The following is a 22,693-nucleotide window of genomic DNA, read 5'->3' on the forward strand; positions in this document are numbered from 1 at the left end:
TTCTGAATATCCGTTTCTTACCATTTTGGTCAAATATTGATTTAAAAAAAGAAAAACAAAGAAAGAGAATCGTGGCCCACCGTGACTCGGTTACATCACTTTACTTAACTGTATGTTTAGGGAACTGCCTCCTGGTACATTCCACAGCCTAGTGAAAACTACACTCTGCCCAGTTTGTCATCCTCTTCCTCTCTGCCAGGCCTCGGTGTTACTCATCTTCACTTACACTAACTTAGTTTCCCTGTATCTCACGAGAAATCTGGCAACAGAAATGGCTAAAAGAAAAATGAATTTAGTAGTTACAGCACGGCTGAAACTGAGGAGAGAAAAGTTCTCAGTTTTTCTCCGTCTTGCCTGTAGCGGCATTAAAATTTCATAGAAATGATGAGCCTAAAGCCAGGAAGAAACATACTAGATGGCAATTTAGCCATGAGGTGAATTGTCAGACTCTCTCCCCAAGAGCCTGTGGCTTCAGCCTGTAGTTCTTTCTCCCAGTGTGGGTCTCCTGAGGCAATCTTCAATCTCCAGGGTCCGTGAATGAATTCTTTGGAGTCTGCATTACCCTTGCTTCTGGTCTCGCCTTTTAGAACAGCCCAGTTTCACCAACAACCCTGTACCCTCATTGTGAATTTTTCCACCCGAGGACTCCTCACTCCTAGGGCGGCTGCGATTGCTGAATTCTCCCAGCACTGCGACAGTCATCCTGAATCAAGCCTTCCTTAGTATTTTCACAAACCTGAACACTTGCTTGTGTAGCTAAAGGACAATTTATCATTTCGCATGAAGTAAGTGGGAATGCATTTACTGAAATGCATTGGAGAGTATCCGAGCTGGGCTTTCCTGTGACACAAGGATTCCTCCTGAAGGAGCAGCCTGTCACCCTTGCACCGATGAGCAATGACTGTTTTTTATGGGGAGAGGCAGCATTGTATTCTTCAGCCTCACCATCGGCTCTTTAAAAATTTTTTTAAAAATTCGTTTCTAGATCAGTCCTTATCAAGCATTCTCTCTCCCCACATACAGACTGCTCTTGTCCAACCCTCCAGTCTCTCTCTTACATTTATATCTGTTCATCTTGGTTTGTGACACCCTGAGATCAGCCAGGGTCATCTGTGTGACCATGGCTTTGGAGCTATTCACTGGAGCCTAGTGGACTCAGCGGTGGGCACACAACTAAGGACAGTGATGGCCCCCTTTCCCAGAACCTATCAAGAGCCAGTAGCTCAGAGAAGAAAAGTCATGCACTGTAAGCCCCTCCCCTTTCTTTGACTCATTGCTGACAAGGCCAGTCTTCTGTGGGCCCAGCGTAGGAACTACAGCTCTCCACCCTCCCCAGATGCATCCTCTGGTGACCTCAGCCTCTCCGGAATCTGTAATACATTTTTGTTTCCTTCATTTTAGTTTTTTTGTGTCTTCACTGTGCTTTACTTGACAGACACACTGGAACCCCACACCCCCTCTGTCAGGGCTCCCCTAGTAAATGGCCATCATGGGCTGCGGTAGGTGTGTAGTTTAATGGTAGAGCGCTTGCTAAGCAGGTTCAAGGCCACGGGGTTCTATCCCCAGGATTGTGCTGGGATGAAAGAACACCAGGAGCCACACTGGCTTGTGACTAGTGACCAGAGTGAAAGCTCACTGCACTCCAGGTGACTCAGCAGTGGACTGTGGTATAGTGACACGCAAGAAAGAAGGTGATAAGGAACAGTGCAGTGCTCAGACCTGGGGAATCTCCCATCTCCAACTCTTTAGCCCTGGGCAGATGTTCTGCCTGTCTGAGTTGCAGTTTTTCTCATCTGGAAAATGAGGATGATGGTTAGACTTCACTCCTTATTTGAGGTGGGGGGGGGGTGATTACATAAATTGTGAATGGAACACATTTAATCCTGGGTCTGGTGCCAAGTTATATATATATATATAAAAGTCATGCTAGCGTGCACCAGGCCCTGAGACAGCTCCTTAGCCCCATAAATAAATGAATAACTCAATTCAAGGTGGTCAAGTCATAATTGGAATTTTATTTCACACAACTTTTTTTGTTTTGTTTTGTTTTGTTTTAGCAAGCTCCACAGTCTTGGCCAAATTGTGTTACCTGTGAACCTTTCCTCTTTTCACTAAATAGAAAAAAAAAATCTGTCAGGCCCAAGATGTACAGCAAATAACTGAAGTTGTCTGTTTAATGGATGACTGTATATTTATTCATATAACTCAGTAAATAAGAGGGGGCAAACAGACGTTAGACAGTAGACCCAGAGATCAAACAGCCAAGAGAGGCTCTACCTCGTTGCTTCGAACACAGAAGTAAATAGATAAACGTTGCACATCAGTAGGGACATAAAAGATTGAAGCTAAACAGAGCGGGCGAGTGTCTAAGAAAGCAGAACCGAAATGCGCCCTGCCGAGAGTGAAGTATTGGCGCGGCTTGAGCTCCGAAGGGGCCTGAGGAAGCAGGTGGCTGCAGGTAGGGAGGGGCGGAGGGAGGAAGGGGTTGGGAGAGGAAGGCGGGGCCAGGTCTCACAGGCCGTTTGACTAGTTACAGAATTTAGGGCTTTGGTTTCTATTGCACTGTAAGTGTCCCGGATGATCCCTGCGTTAGCCGCCCGCTTCTCACTTGCCATATTCGTGAAAACTGTTTCTGTGGCAGGGCTGCAATGAAGCTTTGTGTTTGGTGATTACTTGTCTTGCTAACAGCTGTCTGTTCCTGCGCGAACCCTGTTTACCTAATTCGGTGAGGCTGGTAGGCAGACAAATGGGCTTTGATATGATAAATGGGCCGTGAAAGAGAAAAGAAAAGGCGTTCAGAGCTCATTTCCATCCCATCCTGGAATACGGCGTAAAAGGTCCCCAGCTGTGAAAACCCCAGCAGATTAGAAGCAGGTTTCTTGTGATTGTCAGCCTGCTGGGAGATAATCCTGCTAGCCCAAGTGCCAGCGATTTGAAATTTTTATACAGGCCTTTCTCTTAGGACACACAGACACTTTCTAAACCTCCCCCACCCCCCAACAGGGTGAGGCAGAAAATGCAACGATGATATCTTGCAATTAAAAAGTCATTTTAGAAGACCCGTTTTTAATGATCTCTCACAGGCTGCGTGACTGAAACTTCTACCTGAACACTGGGTGCAGCTTGGTGTTTGCCCGGCTGTGTCTCCACTCTGGTCCCTTTCTCGTGTTCTGAAGCCAGCCTGAGCGGCTCTGTCGGCTGTTAAGGATGCAGCTGTAGCTCCTTAGGGGTGGGATGTCTTGGTTTGGTATTCAAGGGAGCGCTGAGCAGTTGCCTTTTAGGGTTAAGAGAATTATTAGCGGAGTTGTGAAGACTGATGCTGATGGCCTCGAGGATTACAGGATCGGATTCCTTTTCTCTTGATTTAAAGACAAAGAAGTCAGGACAATCAAGGCCTCGGCACTCAGCCAGATTTTATTGAAGGCAGAAGCACATTACAACAACAACAACAACATCAACAACAACAACAACAACAACACACACACACACACACACACACACACACACACACACACACACTGTGCAAAGAGACAAGAGTTTGTAAAATAAGAAGGGGAATCCAGACCTAGGATCTAAGTTTGTCTGGAAAAATCAGAACTTTTATACAGCCCAGGCCCACTTGCCTAGGGATGTATACCACCACACACAATGGGCTGAGTCCTTCCACAATCAAAACAGCCCCTCACAGATGCAGCCACAGCTGGTGGCACTGGAGACAGGAGGATGTAGAAACTGTTGGAGGTTGGTGGAGGTGAGTCACTGCGGAAGAGCCTCTGAGGATTATTTTCAGGGCCTACTTCCGGCCCAAGCTCTCAGCTTCCTGATCCTCTGAGGTATGACAAACCCTGCAGCAAGCTTTTGCCACCACGAACACGACCCCAGCCGCCATGCCTTCCTTACTGTTATGGACAGCATCCTTTCAAGGGTGAGACAAAATAAAGTTCCCGTAACTTGGCTCCTGTCAGGTATCTCATCACAGCGAAGAGGAGATTAATGGAGTGACAGGTGCCGCGTCATCTGTTTCTAGCTTGGTGTTCTCTCTCTACTTTTCCAGGGCGCTGGAAGAATTCAGTTCCCAATGGAGGAAGGTCACCACTTTCCCAGTGGCAAAGTCCCTACCATCTACTACAGGTATCCGATTTACAACATGACTTTGTATTTTCTCTAAGCCAGCGGGACCATAGATGGCTCTGGCGTTTGCCTGCTGACAAAGGCCCGTGTGACTAGGCCAGACACACCCTGAGTAATGTCCCTTGAGATTAAAGTTTCCTGACTAATACACTAACAACCCATGTTCAAACAGAGATGATTAGGAAGGCACAGGAAATCTGGGGTACAGGAATCTTTGGCATCTCCCTGTGATAGTCTGTACTCTAGTCCCCGCAAGTAACCCCTCTTCTGGCTCCTAAACCTCACCCCATTATAATATCAGCTCAAGTCCAAGATTCTGAGTCTAAGATCTCTTATCTAGCTTTGTACCCATCATATACCACATGATTCTTCTTTGGTTTGACCCACGCTCAAGGGCAGGGCATCACACAGGTGTGTGCATAACAGTGTAGGAGCCTCAGCACCTCTCTGCGTGTGCATCGTCAGAGCCCGCTTGGCTTCCTAAGTGAATGAGAAGTTGTTTATGCCCGTGGCACTCCCGTCTTGGAACATCTGACCATTTTATGATGCACTGTGGCAGCCAAGCACTCAATGTCTTTATCTTGCATGTGATTGGAGTTCTGGCTTCCCGCTGCCAAGCCATTCCTGGGAGGAACTGGTGTTATAATAGGAGGGGTTCTCTCTGGATGCTCTTTGAATGAGTGACCTAATAGCATTGCACACCTGTCCAGAGTATGCCTACTGAGCCTACTGGATCCTGAAGGAGTGCCTGTCCTCTTCTAAGCCAATGAGAAGACCCTGGTTTTGCAGGTGTTGTGGGAGCACGGTAGCTTCAGCCATCTCTTCTCCCCTATCCATGTACACCTGTCTCACATAGAGGATGATACACTGTACTTTCTGCTTCTCTTGTTTTTCAAGTCTGCCTTTCTTCTCTTCCATATTGTATTTTGAGTGAAAGGTGAGGAAGCCTTCAGGAGTGTTTGCAGTTTTTTATATTATGTTTGAATCTCTGATTCCATTTAAAGGTCATTCGCTTAAGGGAGAGAAGTCTATTTCACACTCTCTTGAAACTAGGAAAATAGTCTTTTATCATATTAATAGAGTTATAGATTAGATTTAAAGGGGGAAACAACCTCACTGTTTCCTAATTCTTTAATGCATTGTATGGGCTTCTAACACTTTCTAAATAGCCTGAAACATCATTATAATTTTATTTGATTTTCAGTATTAGGTCCATAATCATATATATTAACTCACATATTAAAATTCAAAGCAATGTTACAGATCTTGCTAGGGAACTTGGAAGATCATGGATCATTAAAGTAGAAAACAGAAATGTTTCTAAGTGCTATCACATAGAAATAATTACTCTGTATTTTCCTATAATTTTTGAATACCTCATTTTAACTCAAATATAGGTTAAAGGATATTTTCATATATACAAAGTGAAATGTGCTAAAATATATACAAGGTTGCCTCTTGTTTTGACACTAAAAGTTTATATATCATACACTTTTCTCCAGGCCAACTTCTTTTTCAATACGTATTTGAAACTCTCAGATGAAAATTGCATTTTTGGTGAATGGAAGTTTTGAGTTTCTCTTTCTCTAATTTTTTTTTGGATGCCCACATATATGTAGGGAATATATTGTGAGCAAACACACCATGGCTCTCTCTTATCCTGTCCCCATCCCCTGCCCCCCCATCTCTCTTTTTCTTAGGCAACCCTTCCCGACCTTCATCAACCCCATAGAAGGTAGTAGCCACAGATACAGTGTGTATGTAGCTGTGATGGCTGCGCCTATAAGACAGCAGAGCTTTTCAAGTCTCATTGATTTTGATAAAACCAGAGCTCAAAAGGTAAGATGGTATGTAGGTGCATTTCAACTTTATGCATCAGAAAGTATGCTGTCCTGGCATGTTAACTAAAGTAAATTTGTTAGTGTAATAGTTCCTCATTTCTTCTTTGGTCACGTGGGAACAGGTGCTGCTAAGAGTCCCACAGTAGATCATGCTAAGGTTTGTGTGTAGTGAGGACGGAACTGCAGTCCCACCTTCCCCAGCCTCTCGCTCACTTTCATGGAAATGCAAACCAAAATAGCGCCAAGATTCCATCTTACCCCACTTAGAACTGCCATCATCCAGAAAACACATCGCAACGAAGGCTGGTGAGGACATTGGGCCAGCAAACTTCATTTACTACTGGTAGGAATGTAAACTAGTCCGGCCACCATGGAAACCAATATAGATGTTTACCAAAAGATTAAAAATAGAACTACCATACAAACTGACTATACCTTTTCAGGGTATGTAGCTCGAAATAGCCAAGGCAGCACAAAGACACTCATGTCCCATGTGAGCTCTGTTCTTGGGGTTCATCCTGAACCACCTCCCCAGCTAGTGTCAAGCTCTAAGCTGCCATTGTTTTCCCACGTGCAGTACAAGACTGCACTCTTACTGATGCCATAAGCTACCCTGTATCTCAATCTGTCCCTGTCCTCAGTGGCAAAAGGGAGCCTCTTACATTTAAATTGCCTCCCTACCTCATCCTCCCCCACAGGTCCTTTGGAGGTGCTGTTGTCGCAAGCTGGAATTCCCCTCCCCAACTCCTTCACCTCCCTGGGATTTCTCCTGTGCTTTTCAGCTGGTGGGATTGCCTCTGTCCATCTTTCTTCACTGTTGTGCTGCCTGGTTTTATGTCAGTTTGACACAAGCTCCAGTTATCCGAAAGGAGGGGTGTGGAAGGGTAAGTCAGTTACACCCTTGCTTCCCCAACTTGCTTTTTTTTTTTTTTTGGTCACAGTGTTTTATCGCAGTAGAAACCCTGACTAAAAACAGCTGCCTATGTCACAGCTGGTGATCTGATCTCCCCCTAGTCTGTATTCAGTGCGGGCAGATAGCAAAGACGGAAGCCGCCTTCTCCACCACTGAATTTGGGACAGAACATGAAACCATTAACTATGCATTTCCGGTATTAGTTTAATTTTTGCTGGCAGGACAAATTGCCACAGACGTTATGGCCGTAAACGATGTGCCTTTCTTCTCACACAGTTATGCAAAGTAGATACTCAAAAGGGATCCCACTGCAAGTGATGGGCTTTGGTAGGTGCTAGGGACTCAAGACCCTGAGCACCTTGCTCTTTCCTTGCTCTTCTTGTGAACACCTCTTACACGTGGCCTTTGAGCTGAATCTAGGCAAAGGTAGCTGCGAATGTGGCTCAACACAAAATATTAAACTCACTTAAAACGTGATGAATTGCTGGGTGCAGCGGCCATACCTGTGATCCCAGCACTCAGGGAGACAGAGGTGTTATGCCAAGACTACCCAGATCGCGAGACCCCCCTCCCCCAAAGACCACCAGGACTCGATACCGGTGCAATATACACAGGATCCTGTATTATGGGCTCAGTCAGAGCTTCAGATCACCATCCTTCCTGATGCAGCAGGATAGGAGCTTCAAGGATAATGGATTTATAAGGAAAAACTGTAATTAGGGGTTGGGGTCACAGGGAAGTAAGGAAAAAACCATAAGCAGGTGAGTTGTGAGTCTCAGGAATATGGACCTTCAGGCAGGTTGGGTGGAGGCTGGATCTCCAGGGAAGGTTGTGAGTCTCAGGAATGCAGATCTTCAGGCAGGTTGGGTCCAGGAGGGCTGAATCTCCGGGGAAGTTGTTTTATCTCAGAGGATCGTACAGGCCACCATCAATTGTAGAATATAAATTACATATAGGGTATGGCATTAATTTTGCCCCTAAAGAGAAAGGCAGATCTCAGTGAATTCGAGGCCAGCCTGGTCTACAAAGTGAGTCCAGGGCAGCCAAGATTACACAGAGAAACCCTGTCTCAAAAACAAAACAAAACAAATAATCAAACAAACAAAAGCAAACAAACATAAAGAAGTTATGAATTTGTGGTTATTGTTGGGAGTGTGTGAGTGCTTGTGATATCCTTGCACATAAGTGTGAAGGCCAGAAGACAACTTGTAGGAGCTGGTTTTCTTCTTCCACTATATGGATCCCAGGATTGAACTGAAGTCATCAGACTGGGGGTAGTGGGTAGGGGGTAGTGCTGAGCCATCTCTCCTGCCAGAATTGTGTGAACAAATTATATATATTATATATAAGCATTATATATATGTATATATATATATATATAAAATATCATATTATATTTGTTATATATCAGTTCTGAAGCCTGAACTTTGTAGATGACAATACTGGTGCTGTCAGAACTTTGGACACCCTTGCAGTGGCTTTCCTGGTACCCTGACCTAGATTGCCTTTGTCTACCTCTGAAGTCAGACACATATCTATGTGTACCTTTATTTCATGGCTGTATCAATTTCTGGCTTTCCCTCGTCCTTCTTTCATTTTTGAGGACCTCTGTGATTACTTCGAGCTCACCTGGATGATCCAGGCTCATCTTTACAGTTTAAAGCCCACGGATTAGTGTTCCAGACCCCACATGCCATCCTCACTCCCTCTGGGGGCATGTCATTAAACAGACAAATCCAGGGGATTAGGAAGCAGACATCTTGGGATCCTATTATTCTGCATTCATAAATATGTATGGAACATTTGAATACAGAAATGGCCAACAGGCTTGGAAGTTCTTTGTGGGCATGTGGCCTTGGTCACTTTTCTCTTCACAGCATTTTGTGCCTTCCACAGCCAGGCCAATCTTCCGGCTCAGTAATTACTCTGATGGGCACTTGCTGCTTCCCAGAGGAGGAGAGAGGCCTCCTGGGTAAGTTCCTCCTTTAATTATCAGTCTCCAAAGAGGCTGTGGAGACTCTTAAGGTACTAGGTGAAGAGGGTCTTTGGGATCTAATTAAATATCTAATATTCTTCGCGAGGCTTGAGATTTATAGTTGAGGCCGCTGTAATTGGCACGGTCTCTCCCAGAGTGATCAATGTGTAAGCATTCTAAGTGTGTACACCTCAGGTGATTCCTGCCAAGGTGATTAATTTCTAGAAGATTAATGCGGCAAGGCTGAAGGCTATGTTTTGCAATCAAGAAGGGAGTGTTTGCATCAGCCTGGATTCCAGGAGCAGAATCAGGATGGAAAACGTGAAGATAGAGATTTCATGCGCGCTGTATGAATGGTGTGGAGCCTCGTGATGAGTGAAATGCAACAGTGTGCTTGTCGGGGAAAAGCGGCAGGCATCTGGCATCCTATAATTTCACATTTCTCCAGGGACAACACAACCAAGACATCCGGTCCTGCAAGATGCGGTTTTTTTTTTTTTCCTTCTCTGATGAGACCTCAAGTTTATCTGTCATATCTCAGGCTATTTTTAGTGATTGCGCTTAAAAAAAAAAAAAAACCAACTTCAGGAGCCTATCTCTTCTCACCATGCTCAAGCACAGGGTTGCTATGCAACGGGACCATCTCCCTGGTGGTCCTCACACTCTTTGCTCACAGAGATTCAGTGAACTGGACCTTGGATGGAAACAAACAATCGAACCATGGCTGCTCAGGCAGGAAAAAGAGCCAGCTTTGGAATCTCACCCTCCAGGGTCCTTGCTTTGCTTGCTGCTGGGATTGAGGCCCTGGGCACGTGTATCTCCCTGGGCTTCCGATTTACCGTGCTTAAAATGGGGGATGCCATTGATACGTATCTCGTGAAGTAACCGTATGAGCAGATATGCTAATACATGTTAATAGCCCTGTTCAGTCCTTGAACACAGTGGTTCCACAAAACAGTGTTCTATGTTTAATTTGCACGAAGTGGGTACTACACAGTCATGCAGGACGTGGGGGAGATTCTGCTAACAGGTCTGCCTTTCTTTACCTCTTGTGTCTATTAGAATTGGTCACCATGGTGAAATAGCAGTAGTAGCAATTACTATGTAGTGAGCACCAGTGCACATAATGACCCACTGTTTCATAAAAGTTTCCTGGTTTTGCTCTCTGAACACACTGGAGATGTGACGTTCCAAGTTGCTCTGAAATAAGGTGATCCATATAATATGTACAACTTTAACTGATTAGTTAAAAAAAAAAATGAAAGTTTTACCTGGGTGGGATGGTGAGCTCTTTTAATCCCAGCACTCAGGGAGGCAGAGGCAGGTGGATCTCTGTGAGTTCAAGGCCAGCCTTGTCTACAAACCTAGACCAGAACAGCCAAGGCTACACAGAGAAGCTCTGTCTTGAAAACAACAAAGAAATAATTGAAAGTTTTAGCTGGAGGTGGTGCTGCACAGTTGTAATCCTAGTACGTGGGAAACATGCAGAAGTATTGCTGTAAATTGTAGGCCAGCCTGGGCTACCAAGTAGAGACACTATCTCAATAAAATAAAAAATAAAAAGTTTGAGAGGCAATTTGTACAGTAACAGTTGAGTCCCACAGAGCTATTTCTCTAGTCCCCTTGGCTTTGCATTAAGGACATACCACATACTTGGAGTTAAGTACTGTGGAAGGGAATGCAAACCCTGGACCTATTCTTCCATCAAGTGCCAGAGGCTCAAGGATCCCTTAGGTGACATTTAAGTGCTTAACGTTCAGACTGCCTCTGGCAGCAAGAACAGGCACTCAGGTTTTCCTATGCAACCTTCCTCTATATTATAGCACGATGTGAGATTCTCATCAGATAGTGTGTCTTAGAATGTACTGGGTTCCCCAAAGCAGGAGGTCATGAGTTAATCATTCTCTGCAATATTCTATACCAGATTCATCCAAATAAAATAGTTGGGGTTGTCCAAAACCAGAAGTTCTTGCTGCAAGATTTCATTATGGTTTAATGCCCGCGAGACAGCTCTGTAGCTGGATCAAATCCACAGCAATGGAAAGGATTTGCTAGCATTTCAGTCTGAGGCTTTAATGTGGTCCATTGAATTAATGGAGCAAGCATATCTCCCTTGGAGGATGCTCAGAACACAATGTATTGATTTTCCATATTCTTGCACAATGCTTCCGGCCAGGCTATCGGTCCTAGAGGGAAAAACAACAACAAAAAAAGTGAGGCTTATAGACTATTCCTCTAAAATGTCAGAATGAGCAAGAAGAATTTGTGCAAAAAGCAAGGGAACAGGGAGAGGAGCCAGGGGTACTGTTTGAAAAGGTAAATAATGTGCTACTCATGGGACTCAAAATGATGAGAAAATGTGCAAAATCCCTGTGTTATGATTGTTAACAAAGGTCGTGGTGGCTTACTATCAGGAAACATTTAAACATAAGGCCACTGGAAGCAGGGCATTGTGTGTCTTTTCCACCAGTCCTGCCCAAGTCCTCCGCTTAGGGCGTGGTACCAGATAAGTGTTCACGAAACATCTGAAGCCTTTATGGTTAAAGTTGTAGTGGATGGCTCTGTTTTAGGCACAGCGATAACAAAGGCTGGGAAAAGAGGCTCATATCCACAATGCCCTTGATAGGTAGCTACATTTATCATCTTCATTATGCAGGTGACAAAAGTTGTGGCTAGGAAGGTTACTAAGGTCACCAGGGTCACAGAATGGTCCCCAGCCTGGCAGAAATGAAGGTTCTCTTAGGAGATACCCATGTCTCAATCTGCCCATCAGACTGTTGGAAGGGCAGAACCTAAGGGAATAGGCATTTCCCCAGGAATCTCTTGCTGGGAGAAGGCAAAGGCAATGCTTGCCTTGCAGAAAGAAATTTCATACATTTCCAGTGACCCCTCAGACCGCCTCTGACAAAGATGGGTTAGTGGTGCATGGGACCACATCTTGTCCGCACTGTTTAGACATGCCTGCTCCTGGCCCTCTATTTAAATGTTACTCTCACCACAGGACCCAAAGATGGACTTGGTGGGGTTTCATGGCATCTCTTTTATCCCTCTTCTTGATGTGTGAGTACATTGAAGAAATCTCCCTTTCCTGCCTTCCACCATTAATTTTACCCTTTAACTGTCTTACTGGGGACTTATGCCCTATGACTTGGGGACGTGGGCTGTGAGCTTCCTAAAGTTCAATAACAGAGCAAGAAGAAAACAGGGCTGAGAGGTTAAATTGATTCTCCCAGCCCAGGATGCCATCAACGGACTTCTTTTTCTCTGCTGAAAATAAGCCAGAATGTGTAAGTGGAGGGATGTCTCAGGAGTTTCTTGTAGCTGGTAACCTGTCAAGTCTCATTGTATTCAGACAGCGTAGAGCTGTTCAAATTTGAACCATTGGGAAAGGAGAGCTGGTACCACCCTGGCTATGATCTCAAATGCAAGGGTGGAGGGTTTCTCCTTAAGAGCTTAACTTCCTGACTTTGCAGCTAAGTACATGCCGGACCCTGCTTGCAGTTCACTGCCTGGCTTTAGAAAATAGCTTAAATGCCCCAGCTCTTAGACTTTACCTAAAATGTGAAATCATTTCTATGGTGGTTATAACTATAAAATGAGACACTTAAAAAGTTCTTAGCACTGTGCCTAATGCCTAGGAAGCATCTGATTTACATCTCTAATGGTCTAAAGTTCACTCAAAGGATGGAGAAGAGAGGAGTGGGTAAGTCCTGAGAGCAAATTCCCTGCCCCATCCTTTGGGGGGAGGTGTCCTTGAAAAGATGTTGATGGACATGTTGTCTAGTTCCGGCTCTGGAATTTAGGTGTTGGGAAGTTGGGTGGAATTCCAATGTTCCTTCATATTCCAGGTTCTTTGATCTGGAAAATATGCAGCTGCAGAGAATTTCCTGGCTGAGTGATAAATCTTGGAGGGGAAAATTTTAGTAGCCCAGATATGCTGCTGCACCTTACCTTGCAACACAGCAGGTCTCAGATGGGGTCTTCCACGCAGTTAGTGTCCTGTTAGATGTGAAGTGATGGTTCTGAGTTCAGGTGGGAGTTACAGTGGCCCAGGGAGGACTGCCTGGAAGGACAGTGGTATCACCAGGAGGGTGGTGTTGACAAAGCTCCAGAGGACATTGAGGTTTCCAGAGAGTCTTAATGGGGAGAGTCCATAGCACTTGCAATGGATGGGACTGAGATGAGGGGAAAAGGGATTGTTGCCCACATTTCTCTCACATCTGGACTCTGGCTTCACCATCCACTGGACGGTAGTACCATTTACTGAGCTTGTGAGCTCTGAAGGGGAAGAGAACCCAGGAGAAAGCATCTGAGTTCAGTCTTGGATACACAGAGTTCTGATGTCCAACAGGAACGGCAACGTGGACATCCCTGTTCAGAAAACGTTTAAAACTCAACCGAGTAGGGATGAGAATATAAATTTTGGTGTAAGCGGCTTACAGACTCAGGTGTAGCAGTGGGCACGAATAAAGTGCCTAAAACAGCAGTTCTCACCATTTGGTGGAGGGTGAAACATCCCCTTCACAGGGGTCGCATATCAGATATCCTTCATGTCACATATTTATATCACAATTCATAACAGTAGCAAAAATTACAGTTATGGAGGAGTAATGGAATAATTTTATGGTTGGGGGTCAACACAGCATGAGGAACTGTATCAAAGGGTCACAGCATGAGGTTAAAGCTAAGAACCATTGCCCTAGAAGGAGGCTGCTAAAACGGCATAGAGTAGAGTTTATCAATCTCACACAGTGTTCTGGGTTGAGCTGCAAGGATGACCTGTGTGATGTGGGGGGTATTCTGTAGCAGATCTGACCTCTAACCTATAAAAGTCCAGGAGCACTTTGTACTGTGACAATCAAAATAGTCCCAGATGTTTCCAACTCTGCCTCCAGCTGCAAAGCTGCCCCAAGTTGAGAGCCAGCAGCACAGAATATTTGTGAGCTACATCTGTGGTACTTGCCCTGACTTTGGCTCTGTCTCTGCCCAGCTGGGACCCGGGTAAGCGAGGTATTCAATGCCTCTCTGTCTCCCTTTCACCATCTGTCTATTAAGGACAGAAGATAACGTGAGTCACGCCATCGTTTTGTTTGGCAAGACGAATGTGAAAACGTGAAAAAGCTGCTTCGAAGTGTGTCTGGCTCACAAGATGTGTTTGCTGTTACATTGATGGTGGGAATCATTGAGAAAAAGATGGGGCGTAGGAGTAAGCCTTGGGAAATGCCAGCATCCAAGATGGAATGAAACAGGGGGAGACAGAGTGGGAATAAGTAACTGGGGCAAAAGATGGAATATGCAGTTGGGGTGACATCTTCAGGTAGGAGAGGGTGAGCCTGTGGGTCCAGGGTACTGTAAAGGCACTTTGAGCCTGGGGTACCCCTAACACTGTCCAGACTCAACACACGAGGAAACAATTCATTAAGATGGCACACTCTGAAACACTTGGTTAATCATTTAGAGTCTAGGATTGTCTAGGAGTGATGACTGCTTTATGGTATCCTCAAATGGTGCTTAGATGTACTCATGACATTTTGGCAAAGAATCCTCTCTTGGACCCAGACAGATACTCACTGGGAAATGACATATCTAGCGATGAGTGATAAGCCCCAAGCAGGTAGCAAACCATATAGGCAGATAAGGCGTTATAGCCCTATGATCTTTCCTTGTGTACAAGACAAAGGAGCCATGTTTGATGCACGATGGTCATGTGTGTTTGCCAGCCAAATGATTTCATGTGTGTACTTTAGCACTTCTGTGACTGAGGGGAAGAAATAAGCCCCTCCATGATGGTTAGTCTCAGTTGCTATCCTGACGGCCTCTGCAGTCAACTAAAAGGCAGGCCCATGGACATCTTGTGAGGAATTTTCTTGATCTCATTATTTGGAGTGGCAACACCCACCCTAAATGTGTGCCTGTGGTAACCCGGATAAAATAAATGGAAGGAAGAAAGTTTTTGCTTTTTGCCTGCCTTCCTTCACTCTTACCTGTATATTTACCTACTCTGCTGCTGCTTCTGCTGCTGCATTCTGTTGTTGATATTAGGACTCAGCTTCAGGCCTCCCATGTGGGTTGAAGACCAGTGCTCACCTGGGATCCTCAAGTCCTATATTGCAAGACTGGGGCTTCTGAAGCACCCAGTCTCATAGCCTGAGAAACAAGTGGGTTCTCGGTCTCTCTGTTGTGAGACAGACCTTATGAGACTTCCCAGATTATTATTTAAGTCATTAAAAAAAAATACCCTCTTAGCCAGGTATGGTGGCAAATGCTTATAATCCCAGCATTCAGGGAGGCAGGAACAGGCCTCACTCTGTGAGCACAAGGCCATCCTGGTCCACAAAGTGAGTCTCCAGGACAGCAAAAGGCTACAAGGAGAAACCCTGTCTCAAAAACTCAAACAAAACAAAATCTTCTCTTAGTATTTATTAATTATATCCATTCTGTTCCTCAAGAAAACCTTAGTGTATCTCTCTACCTGACTTCCAGGTCTATCTCAAGTGATCTGACATGTTTTCTGGTAATTCTCAACTTCTAGAGAACACTTATAACACAATTAACAGGTGTGGGTGGAAGAAACAAGATCCCCAGAGTGCACAATTTTGTTCTTTTTTCCCCTTTCTCCTTCATTCCCTTCCTTGTTGCTCCCCCCATTCCTTTCCTCCTATTAGATATGTACCCCATCTTTATGGTGGTTCAGACACTAAACTGGGTGCTAGGAGTAAAGCCAAGAGAAAAACAGAGTCTTGGCCAGATTACCTATTTGTTTGTTTGTTGATTTATTTTTTGAAGCCCGGGGAACATTTTATTAGGCGTTGAGAGAAAAACAACAGGATGGGCAGCTGTAAATCTTGGCAGCTGTTGGGCAGAAAGAGATGACAGGGAAGGAGAAAGGTATGCCTTTTTTTTTTTTTTGAGTTGGGGTCCAAGAAAAAGAGCATGTTCTCCAGTGAGAGGTCTCTAAGCAGATGCATTGAGTGTGAATGTGTGTGTGTGTCTATGTGTGGTATGGTGTATGGCATGTGTGTGTTGGTGTTTGTCTGGGTAGGGTGTGTGTGTCTGTGTGTCTGTGTGTCTGTGTGTATGTGTGGTGTGTGATAGAGGGTATTCAGAGAAAGGACAGAGAGGCCTGGAATGTTAGGACAAGCATGATATGTTTAGGATTTATACCAGAACCCAAAAAGGAGATAGGAAGTACTAACACTTTTGAGGTAGTAGTCAGAAAGGTAGGCAGGGTTAGTAGTGGGGGATCTGAAGGCTAACAAAGGCCATAAAAAGGTGTTATGGGGCCAGGGAAATGGCTTGTGCTTCAGAGCTCATCCTGCTCTTTCAGAACCCCAGAGTTCAGTTCCCACCGCCCCATGCAGGGTGGTTCACACAACTGCCTGTAATTCCAGCTCCAAGTGATCCAGTGCCCTCTTCTGGTCTCTGCAGGGACTGCACTCATATGAGCACATGCATGTGTGCATACACATACACACACAGACACACACTCACACATATGTTTAAACATACTTAAAAACTTTTAAAAGAGATAGCACAGAGATATTTACTTCTCCCATCCCCCATGGGACAATAAGAAATACACAAGCAAGCTCATCATAATAAGCTTAGAAAAGGGCCAGGAAACTAATCTTCAGGCATAGAAAACATACAGGAAGGAAGATTCCAAAACATAGGGCGGTGTGGGATTGGAAAACAGTGTGTAATGGGTTGGAGAAGAGTCTGGGGCCTTGATGGCTGAAGCTATGCGGACCATCAGCAGGGACTTGGGAGGTCATCCTAGAGGGCAAAGAAATTGGCGAGACTGTTGTGAACAACCCCATCTATTAGGGTGTTCCTGGGAAGAAAAGACAGGTGCCCAGTCTTAAGGAATAGCTCATGACCGCCCCTCTCCATGTGACTAAACTTGCCAGTGGCATTTAGGCACTTTCAGCAACTCATGATGACACCCTCTTTTTCAGACGTTGGGAATAATAACATCTTTTTCTTCCTCTCTCTAGTACTTTGAGAAACTAAGGATATTATCCTTGTGTCTGCCATTCTCGTCATTTCTCTGAAAGACACGGAAGTTTGTTAAAACACGCCCCTCCACTCGGCTTCATGTCTCTCAGTGAAAATCGCATTGGTTCCTATAGACTCCTCTGAGGAGCATTTCAACATCAGAACGCTGGTGGGGGCGGAGGGAGGAAATAAAAGGAAAGATTGATTCTGTAGTGTGATTCATCGGAGAGATTGTCCTTTTACCCAGGAAACACTTATTAAATGTCTTTTAGAAAGGGTGAGTAAGACGGGCTTGGGACTGTTGAGTCTCATCCTTGTTGTAAAATCTAGACATGCCAACCAACCGATTACAGTTTGCGTACAATGTGTACCAAGAATGGGAGGTGGGGGACAGAACAGGAAGTTAATGCTGCCTCTTGAGACTGAGAAGCTGACGATGGCAGCACAGGCCTATGATTCTGACGTCACAGCTGTCCTGGGCTACATAGTGAGCCACTGTCTCCATAATAAAAACAAGACAAAGATGGAGACTTCCTGGGTAGGGTGAGGAGAGCTGAGTTGGGTTGCTAAGTTTGCCCAGTGGCTCCCTGGGTAGAAAGGACCAATACGCTTCTTCAGCCACAAAGAAACAGGACTAGGGAGATAGTTCAATCCATAAAGGACCTCAGTGTGGGCCCCCACCCATCCCCTGTAGCATCTGTATAAAAAGCAGAGCCTGGTGGCCCACATCCATAATCATATTACTTAGGAGATAAGAGACAAGAGGCTCCCTAAAGTTTAATGAGTAGTCACCCTAGGAGGTCAGTGAGCTCCAAGGTGGGGAAGATTCCTGTCTAGGAAATTAAGTAAAGAGTGCTTGGGGAAGTCACATGGTGGTGTCTCCTGGCCTCCATATGCACATGCAAACATGTATGCATACATGACTATAATACACATGCACAAGTAAACAGCGTGAGCAAAGGCTCCAGAGGCATAAAGAAATATGGTATTCTCAGCTTAGCTGAGTTATTTTAAACGTGGTGCTTGGGAGCATTAATGGAAGTGGGATGCACACAGGGGGAGGGGAGTGGCACATGCGAGCTACACAGACTTTTTCAGTAGCTTGTGAGCTCATTTACAGGTCTGTTTCCAAGCCCCAGCTTTAGTCATTCAACTACCAAGTGTTAATCTCACAATGCAGTGTACGACTGCATACAAAAATCCTGTAATGTGATTTACCTAAGGTTGCCTACTTAAACTGACTCACACTTAAATGTATTTAAGAGGATTTTAAACATTATTATAAAGAAACTTTATAGTCCAGTTGAAATCCAGCCTGGTATGCTAAATTATATTTTCGTTTGTTTGGTTTTTGAGTCAGGGTTTCCCTCTGTAGCCCCAGCTCACCTTAAACTCAGCATATTTCCTCTTCAGCCTCAAGTACTGCTTGATTACTACCATGCACACACTTCTATGTGTCTTGATGTTGTCATGGGCTTAAGCCACATCTTAACACAGAGCAGGCATAACAGTGGGGATTCATCCCAGAATCCCTTGGTGATACAATGTCTCTTCTACGTTGTCCTATTTTTGTTTAACCTATGCTTCCGTTCCTGATACTTTAATTCATCTCTGGAGTACTTACAATACTTGATCCAATGTAAATACTGCAGGCATACTCACCATAGTGTGTGGTTTAGAGAATAATTACCAAAACCAACCAACCAAACAGCAGTCTCCGTGTGTGTTTGGTAAGATTGCAGGGTTTTTTTTTTCTGAGTATTTTCAACTTACTGTTGGTTGAATCTATGTATGCAGAAACAGGGGCCACGTGTTAAATTAAACAATTGGCTACTGAAACACAAGCAGCCACATTGCCTCTCCTGGCTGTGCCCCGCCGCTAGCAAAGCTGCAAGGGAAGGGAGGAGAGGAAGAAGATTGCAGCAGCCGAGTGCATGATATTATCACGTCTGTGTGGGAGACGCATTCCTCAAGTGGCTCCCAGAAGGGGAAGTAGATTGCTCTCCATTCATTATCAGCGAAGTTCAAGTAATTGCACAGATGAAGAAGCTCCTATTGTCTGTAGAAATGTAGCCCTGGGGGGAAAATGACAGCACTGAAAGTCTTTGTGGTGGTCTCTTCTAGCTACTGCTGAGAGATTCTTTGACTATGCGGGTCTCACATGAGTTTGAGGGGAAAACAGGCTTCGGAGCTTTATTACAGAAGTGGGATGTCTTCACTGTTCGAGAAAACCATTGTGAAAATGCATGTGGGCGACACTGGAGATCCGGAGAAATCCTATGGCTGCTCAAGTGGACATGTCTGTCTCCTTACCAAATTCAGGAAACACAAAGCATTTACGTGATGGATTTTGGCCAGCTCACTTTTCAGCAAGATCATGAAAGACAAGCATGATGTAGTCACCTGCTGTCCGGGTCTCATCTCTGTTGCTGTGGTAAAGCATCCTGATGAAGGCAGCATAGGAGAAAAGAGTTCATTTTAGTTCACTGTTGCAGTTCACAGTCCATCGCTGCAGGGTGTTATGGGAGCAGGACCCTCAAATATCCAGACCCGTCATATCCACATCAAGAGCAAAGAAAAATTAATGCTCCCATGCTTAACATTCAATTCATTTTCTCTATTTTTATGCTGTTCAAGACCCAAGCCCAGGGGATGGTGCTGGCCACAATGGGAAGACCTTCCCTCTCAAATTAATGCAATCAAGACAGCCCTCTATAGCCCTGCCCATAGGCTGACCAGATGTGGATAATCCCACACTGAGACTGTCTTCTCAGGTGATTCTGGCTTATGCCAAGTTGACAAAACCAACCATCACACCTGCCTTTGAACAGCACCTTTGCGTGGCATCTTACTCCAATATAAACCATGTAGATGGTTCAGGGACCCAGCAAGTGTTTGGAATGAAGGGATCACAGTGGGCAAATTAGAAAACTGCATCCATTTGAAAGACGCACAGCAGCTCAGAAATTTCACGGGAGTTGCGGAGTGTTAGCGAAGAAGCTGATCTGGTCTTTAAATCTCTGTATTTCTTAAAGTAAGTTTGGAAATTTTTTTTGTTGTCATTTCACCAGTTTTATTGAACCATGTCTTCCTGTCCTCTCAACCGCACCCCCAAAGAAGCAAACTCTGTGGCCTAGACAAAACACCTGCGGGACCAAGGAATTCTGTGAGCCTCACAAGAAATGTTTGGGCTAGTTTACATCCTCACCCAGTCTTGCACCATTGCTGTTTCTTTTTGATCACCGCCAAGAGCCAGGAGGCTTGCTACCTCTCAAGCCATCCCACTAAATGATTAGGCAGGGGGTATCCATGCTCACAGGGAGATGTGTATGAAAACATCCAAATGTCCTAGCCTGGAATTCAAGACCCATCCACACAGCCCATTGTGGAACTCATCCCAAGAGTTATCCTCTGCTCCTCAGACTGGCCTGTCAACCATTCCAGAGTTTAGCATCTGATTTCTTAACCCCCAGGTTTTGCTTACACAGTACCCACGTCTAGAATGTTCTGCGGTTGCTCTTACATGTTATCAGCTCAAAGGCCTGTTGTTAAAACCTAACGAAGCCATCTTAGAAAAGGTGATGCAAGCTGTATATTTTGAAATATGGTCTAAACAGGACCTCAAGCCAACATGACTATTTGAACACTGCAAGTTACACACACGGGGGGCGATGTATCTAAAGAATACAAAATAAGATGAAATTTGCCTATGCCTTCAATCCTAACACACATATATACATACATGTATTATTCTCAATAAAGTGGCTGAAGATTAGATACATTGAAAGGTATAAGAAGGCGGGAAATGCTACAGCTGGTTTAGGAATTGGAAACGATCTCTGTGAACTACGGTTGATCTTTCTAGAGTTTCTCCTGCTGGGATTTCCAGAGAGGAATGTTAGGAGCTGGCAGAAGCATGGTGTAAATACATGTATTACTTTCCTCACCCCTACGACTGCAGACCTGATAGAACAATTGAGGAGACAAAGGACTTATGTTGGCCCACAGTTGGAGAGGTGGTGAAGGCGCGCAAGAATTCACTGCAGCAGGAACGCGTGGTCGGGACTCTTCACATCTGGGTAGAGGAGGAAGCCGGGAGCTCATGCTAGAAGTGGGGTTGAGTTATAATATTCAGAGCTCATCCACAGTGATCTAGTTCCTCTAAGGTAGGTCGTAGCTCCTGAAGGCTCTACAACCTCCCCTAAAGAGTCCAACCAGCTGAGGACCAACACGTGGGAACTATGGGCCACATTTGACTTTCCAACCATATCAAACTATTATTATCAGTCTCCCTAGAGTACATCACTAATGGAGCACTGAACTTTGACCACTGGAATATGGGCTCCATGGGACAGGATTGACATCTCTTATTCACCTTTAGATTCCTTATATCTACCACACTTAGCAGTATATGGTATTTATTAATAGAAGTATTGAAATGCTCAAACACCAAAGTCGCATTTACTATCAGAATCTTCCCTATTATACGTCTCTCAATACTTCTGATGAATTATATTGGTAAGCAGTTGGCAATCCCAGCTTCAAGATTTAAGAGTCCAGGCAAGGAAACAGATCAGTGCCTTGCTCAGCCATCCTCAGAGGAGTTTCCTCCTGCAGCAGATGGGAACACAAATACAGAGACCCACAGTCAGACGTTATGCAGAGTCAGAGACCTTGGAACGTTCAGCTGTGCCTAGTATGTCCCCATCAGATCCCTCCTTTCAAGACTCAGGCAACCCCGCAGAAGAGGAAGTGGGAAGAGTGTGAGCCGGAGTAAGTGGAGGACACCCGGGAAACAACCTACTCCTAAGACTACACGCCCAACAGTCAATGGCCAACAGAAAACAAACTCAGCAGTGTCCTTGGAACCTCATTGTCTCATAATGCTATGTCGGGGTCTTTTCCTTTCCTTTAAAAAAGTTATATATTAGTTTAATTTAATTTGTGTATATTTTTTGTTCTATCTTTTTATCCTGTAGGTCCTTGGCATATGTGTTCTGATTTCCAGTTTACTGTTTTTGTTTTGTTTTGTTTTGGTCTCCTGAGTGTGGGAATGAGTGTCTCTGCATGTATATCTTTCTTCCTGTGCCTTTTCTTGGGCTCTTTCCTTTAGTTGTTTTTGTTTGTTTTGTCCTTTTCTGGTGTGTTAGTTTTTATTTTATTAACCTTTAGAGGCCTATTTGTTTTCCAATGAGAGACAGAAAGGGGATGGATCCAAATGGGAGGAGAAACCGTAATCAGGATATGTTATGTGAAGGGGAAAAAAAAATCTATTTTCAATAAAAGGGTGGAAAAGCAAAGAAAGAGAAAACATTCTACTCCTGAAAGACAGGCTTCCAGTTCTAAGGACTTAGAGGACCTTTCCTATATGCCAAAGATGATTTATGATTTTGACTATGAGATGGAGGAGGGCCCAGTGAAGCCTCACAGGACAGTGGTCGGAAAGGACTGAGAAATAACAAGGCTTTGCACCTATGGGATCGGCAAGAAGGAATCCCACTTTGTGTGTGTGTGTGTGTGGGGGGGTAAGGGTGGGGTGGGAAAGCAGGGCTTCATAGCTTGTGGAGTTGGGGTGAGGCTATGATGTCTTAGAGCTCCATACAGAAAAGAGCATAAGCTTTGGAGATTAATAACATACATCAAATCTTTTCATTAAGTGGTAGATAGATTTTTTTTTTGCCAGTCTCTTTAGTTTCTCCATTATCGTTTTTTTTTTCTCTTGCAGGTGTTGCTTGGCTGATTATAAAGTTGTCTTATTATAAGCATTTGATTAATCTATGAGGCTAACACCAGGACAAGTTAAAAATGCTGCCTCAAACCTTTGAGAATGGTGGC

General features: G+C 44.6%; 1 protein-coding gene across 2 annotated transcripts; it reads left to right on the plus strand.

The window, feature by feature from the left end:
* Positions 1-2,375: 2,375 nt before the first annotated feature.
* On the plus strand, positions 2,376-17,040 carry LOC311583646 (uncharacterized protein). Of its 2 annotated transcripts, none has more exons than XM_084757421.1 (5): positions 2,376-2,458; positions 4,055-4,131; positions 5,832-5,970; positions 8,763-8,857; positions 16,858-17,040. In XM_084757421.1, exons 2-5 carry the CDS (start codon positions 4,079-4,081, stop codon positions 16,871-16,873), a joined length of 303 nt encoding a protein of 100 aa, XP_084613547.1. In that variant the 5' UTR covers positions 2,376-2,458; positions 4,055-4,078; the 3' UTR covers positions 16,874-17,040. The 2 variants fall into 2 exon arrangements, with proteins under 2 accessions (XP_084613547.1, XP_084613548.1); XM_084757422.1 differs by having other exon boundaries at positions 8,782-8,857.
* Positions 17,041-22,693: the final 5,653 nt, after the last annotated feature.

This window comes from Acomys minous (genome assembly GCF_964271855.1).
Source record: "Acomys minous genome assembly, chromosome: 14".
NCBI classification, from domain to species: Eukaryota; Metazoa; Chordata; class Mammalia; order Rodentia; family Muridae; genus Acomys; species Acomys minous.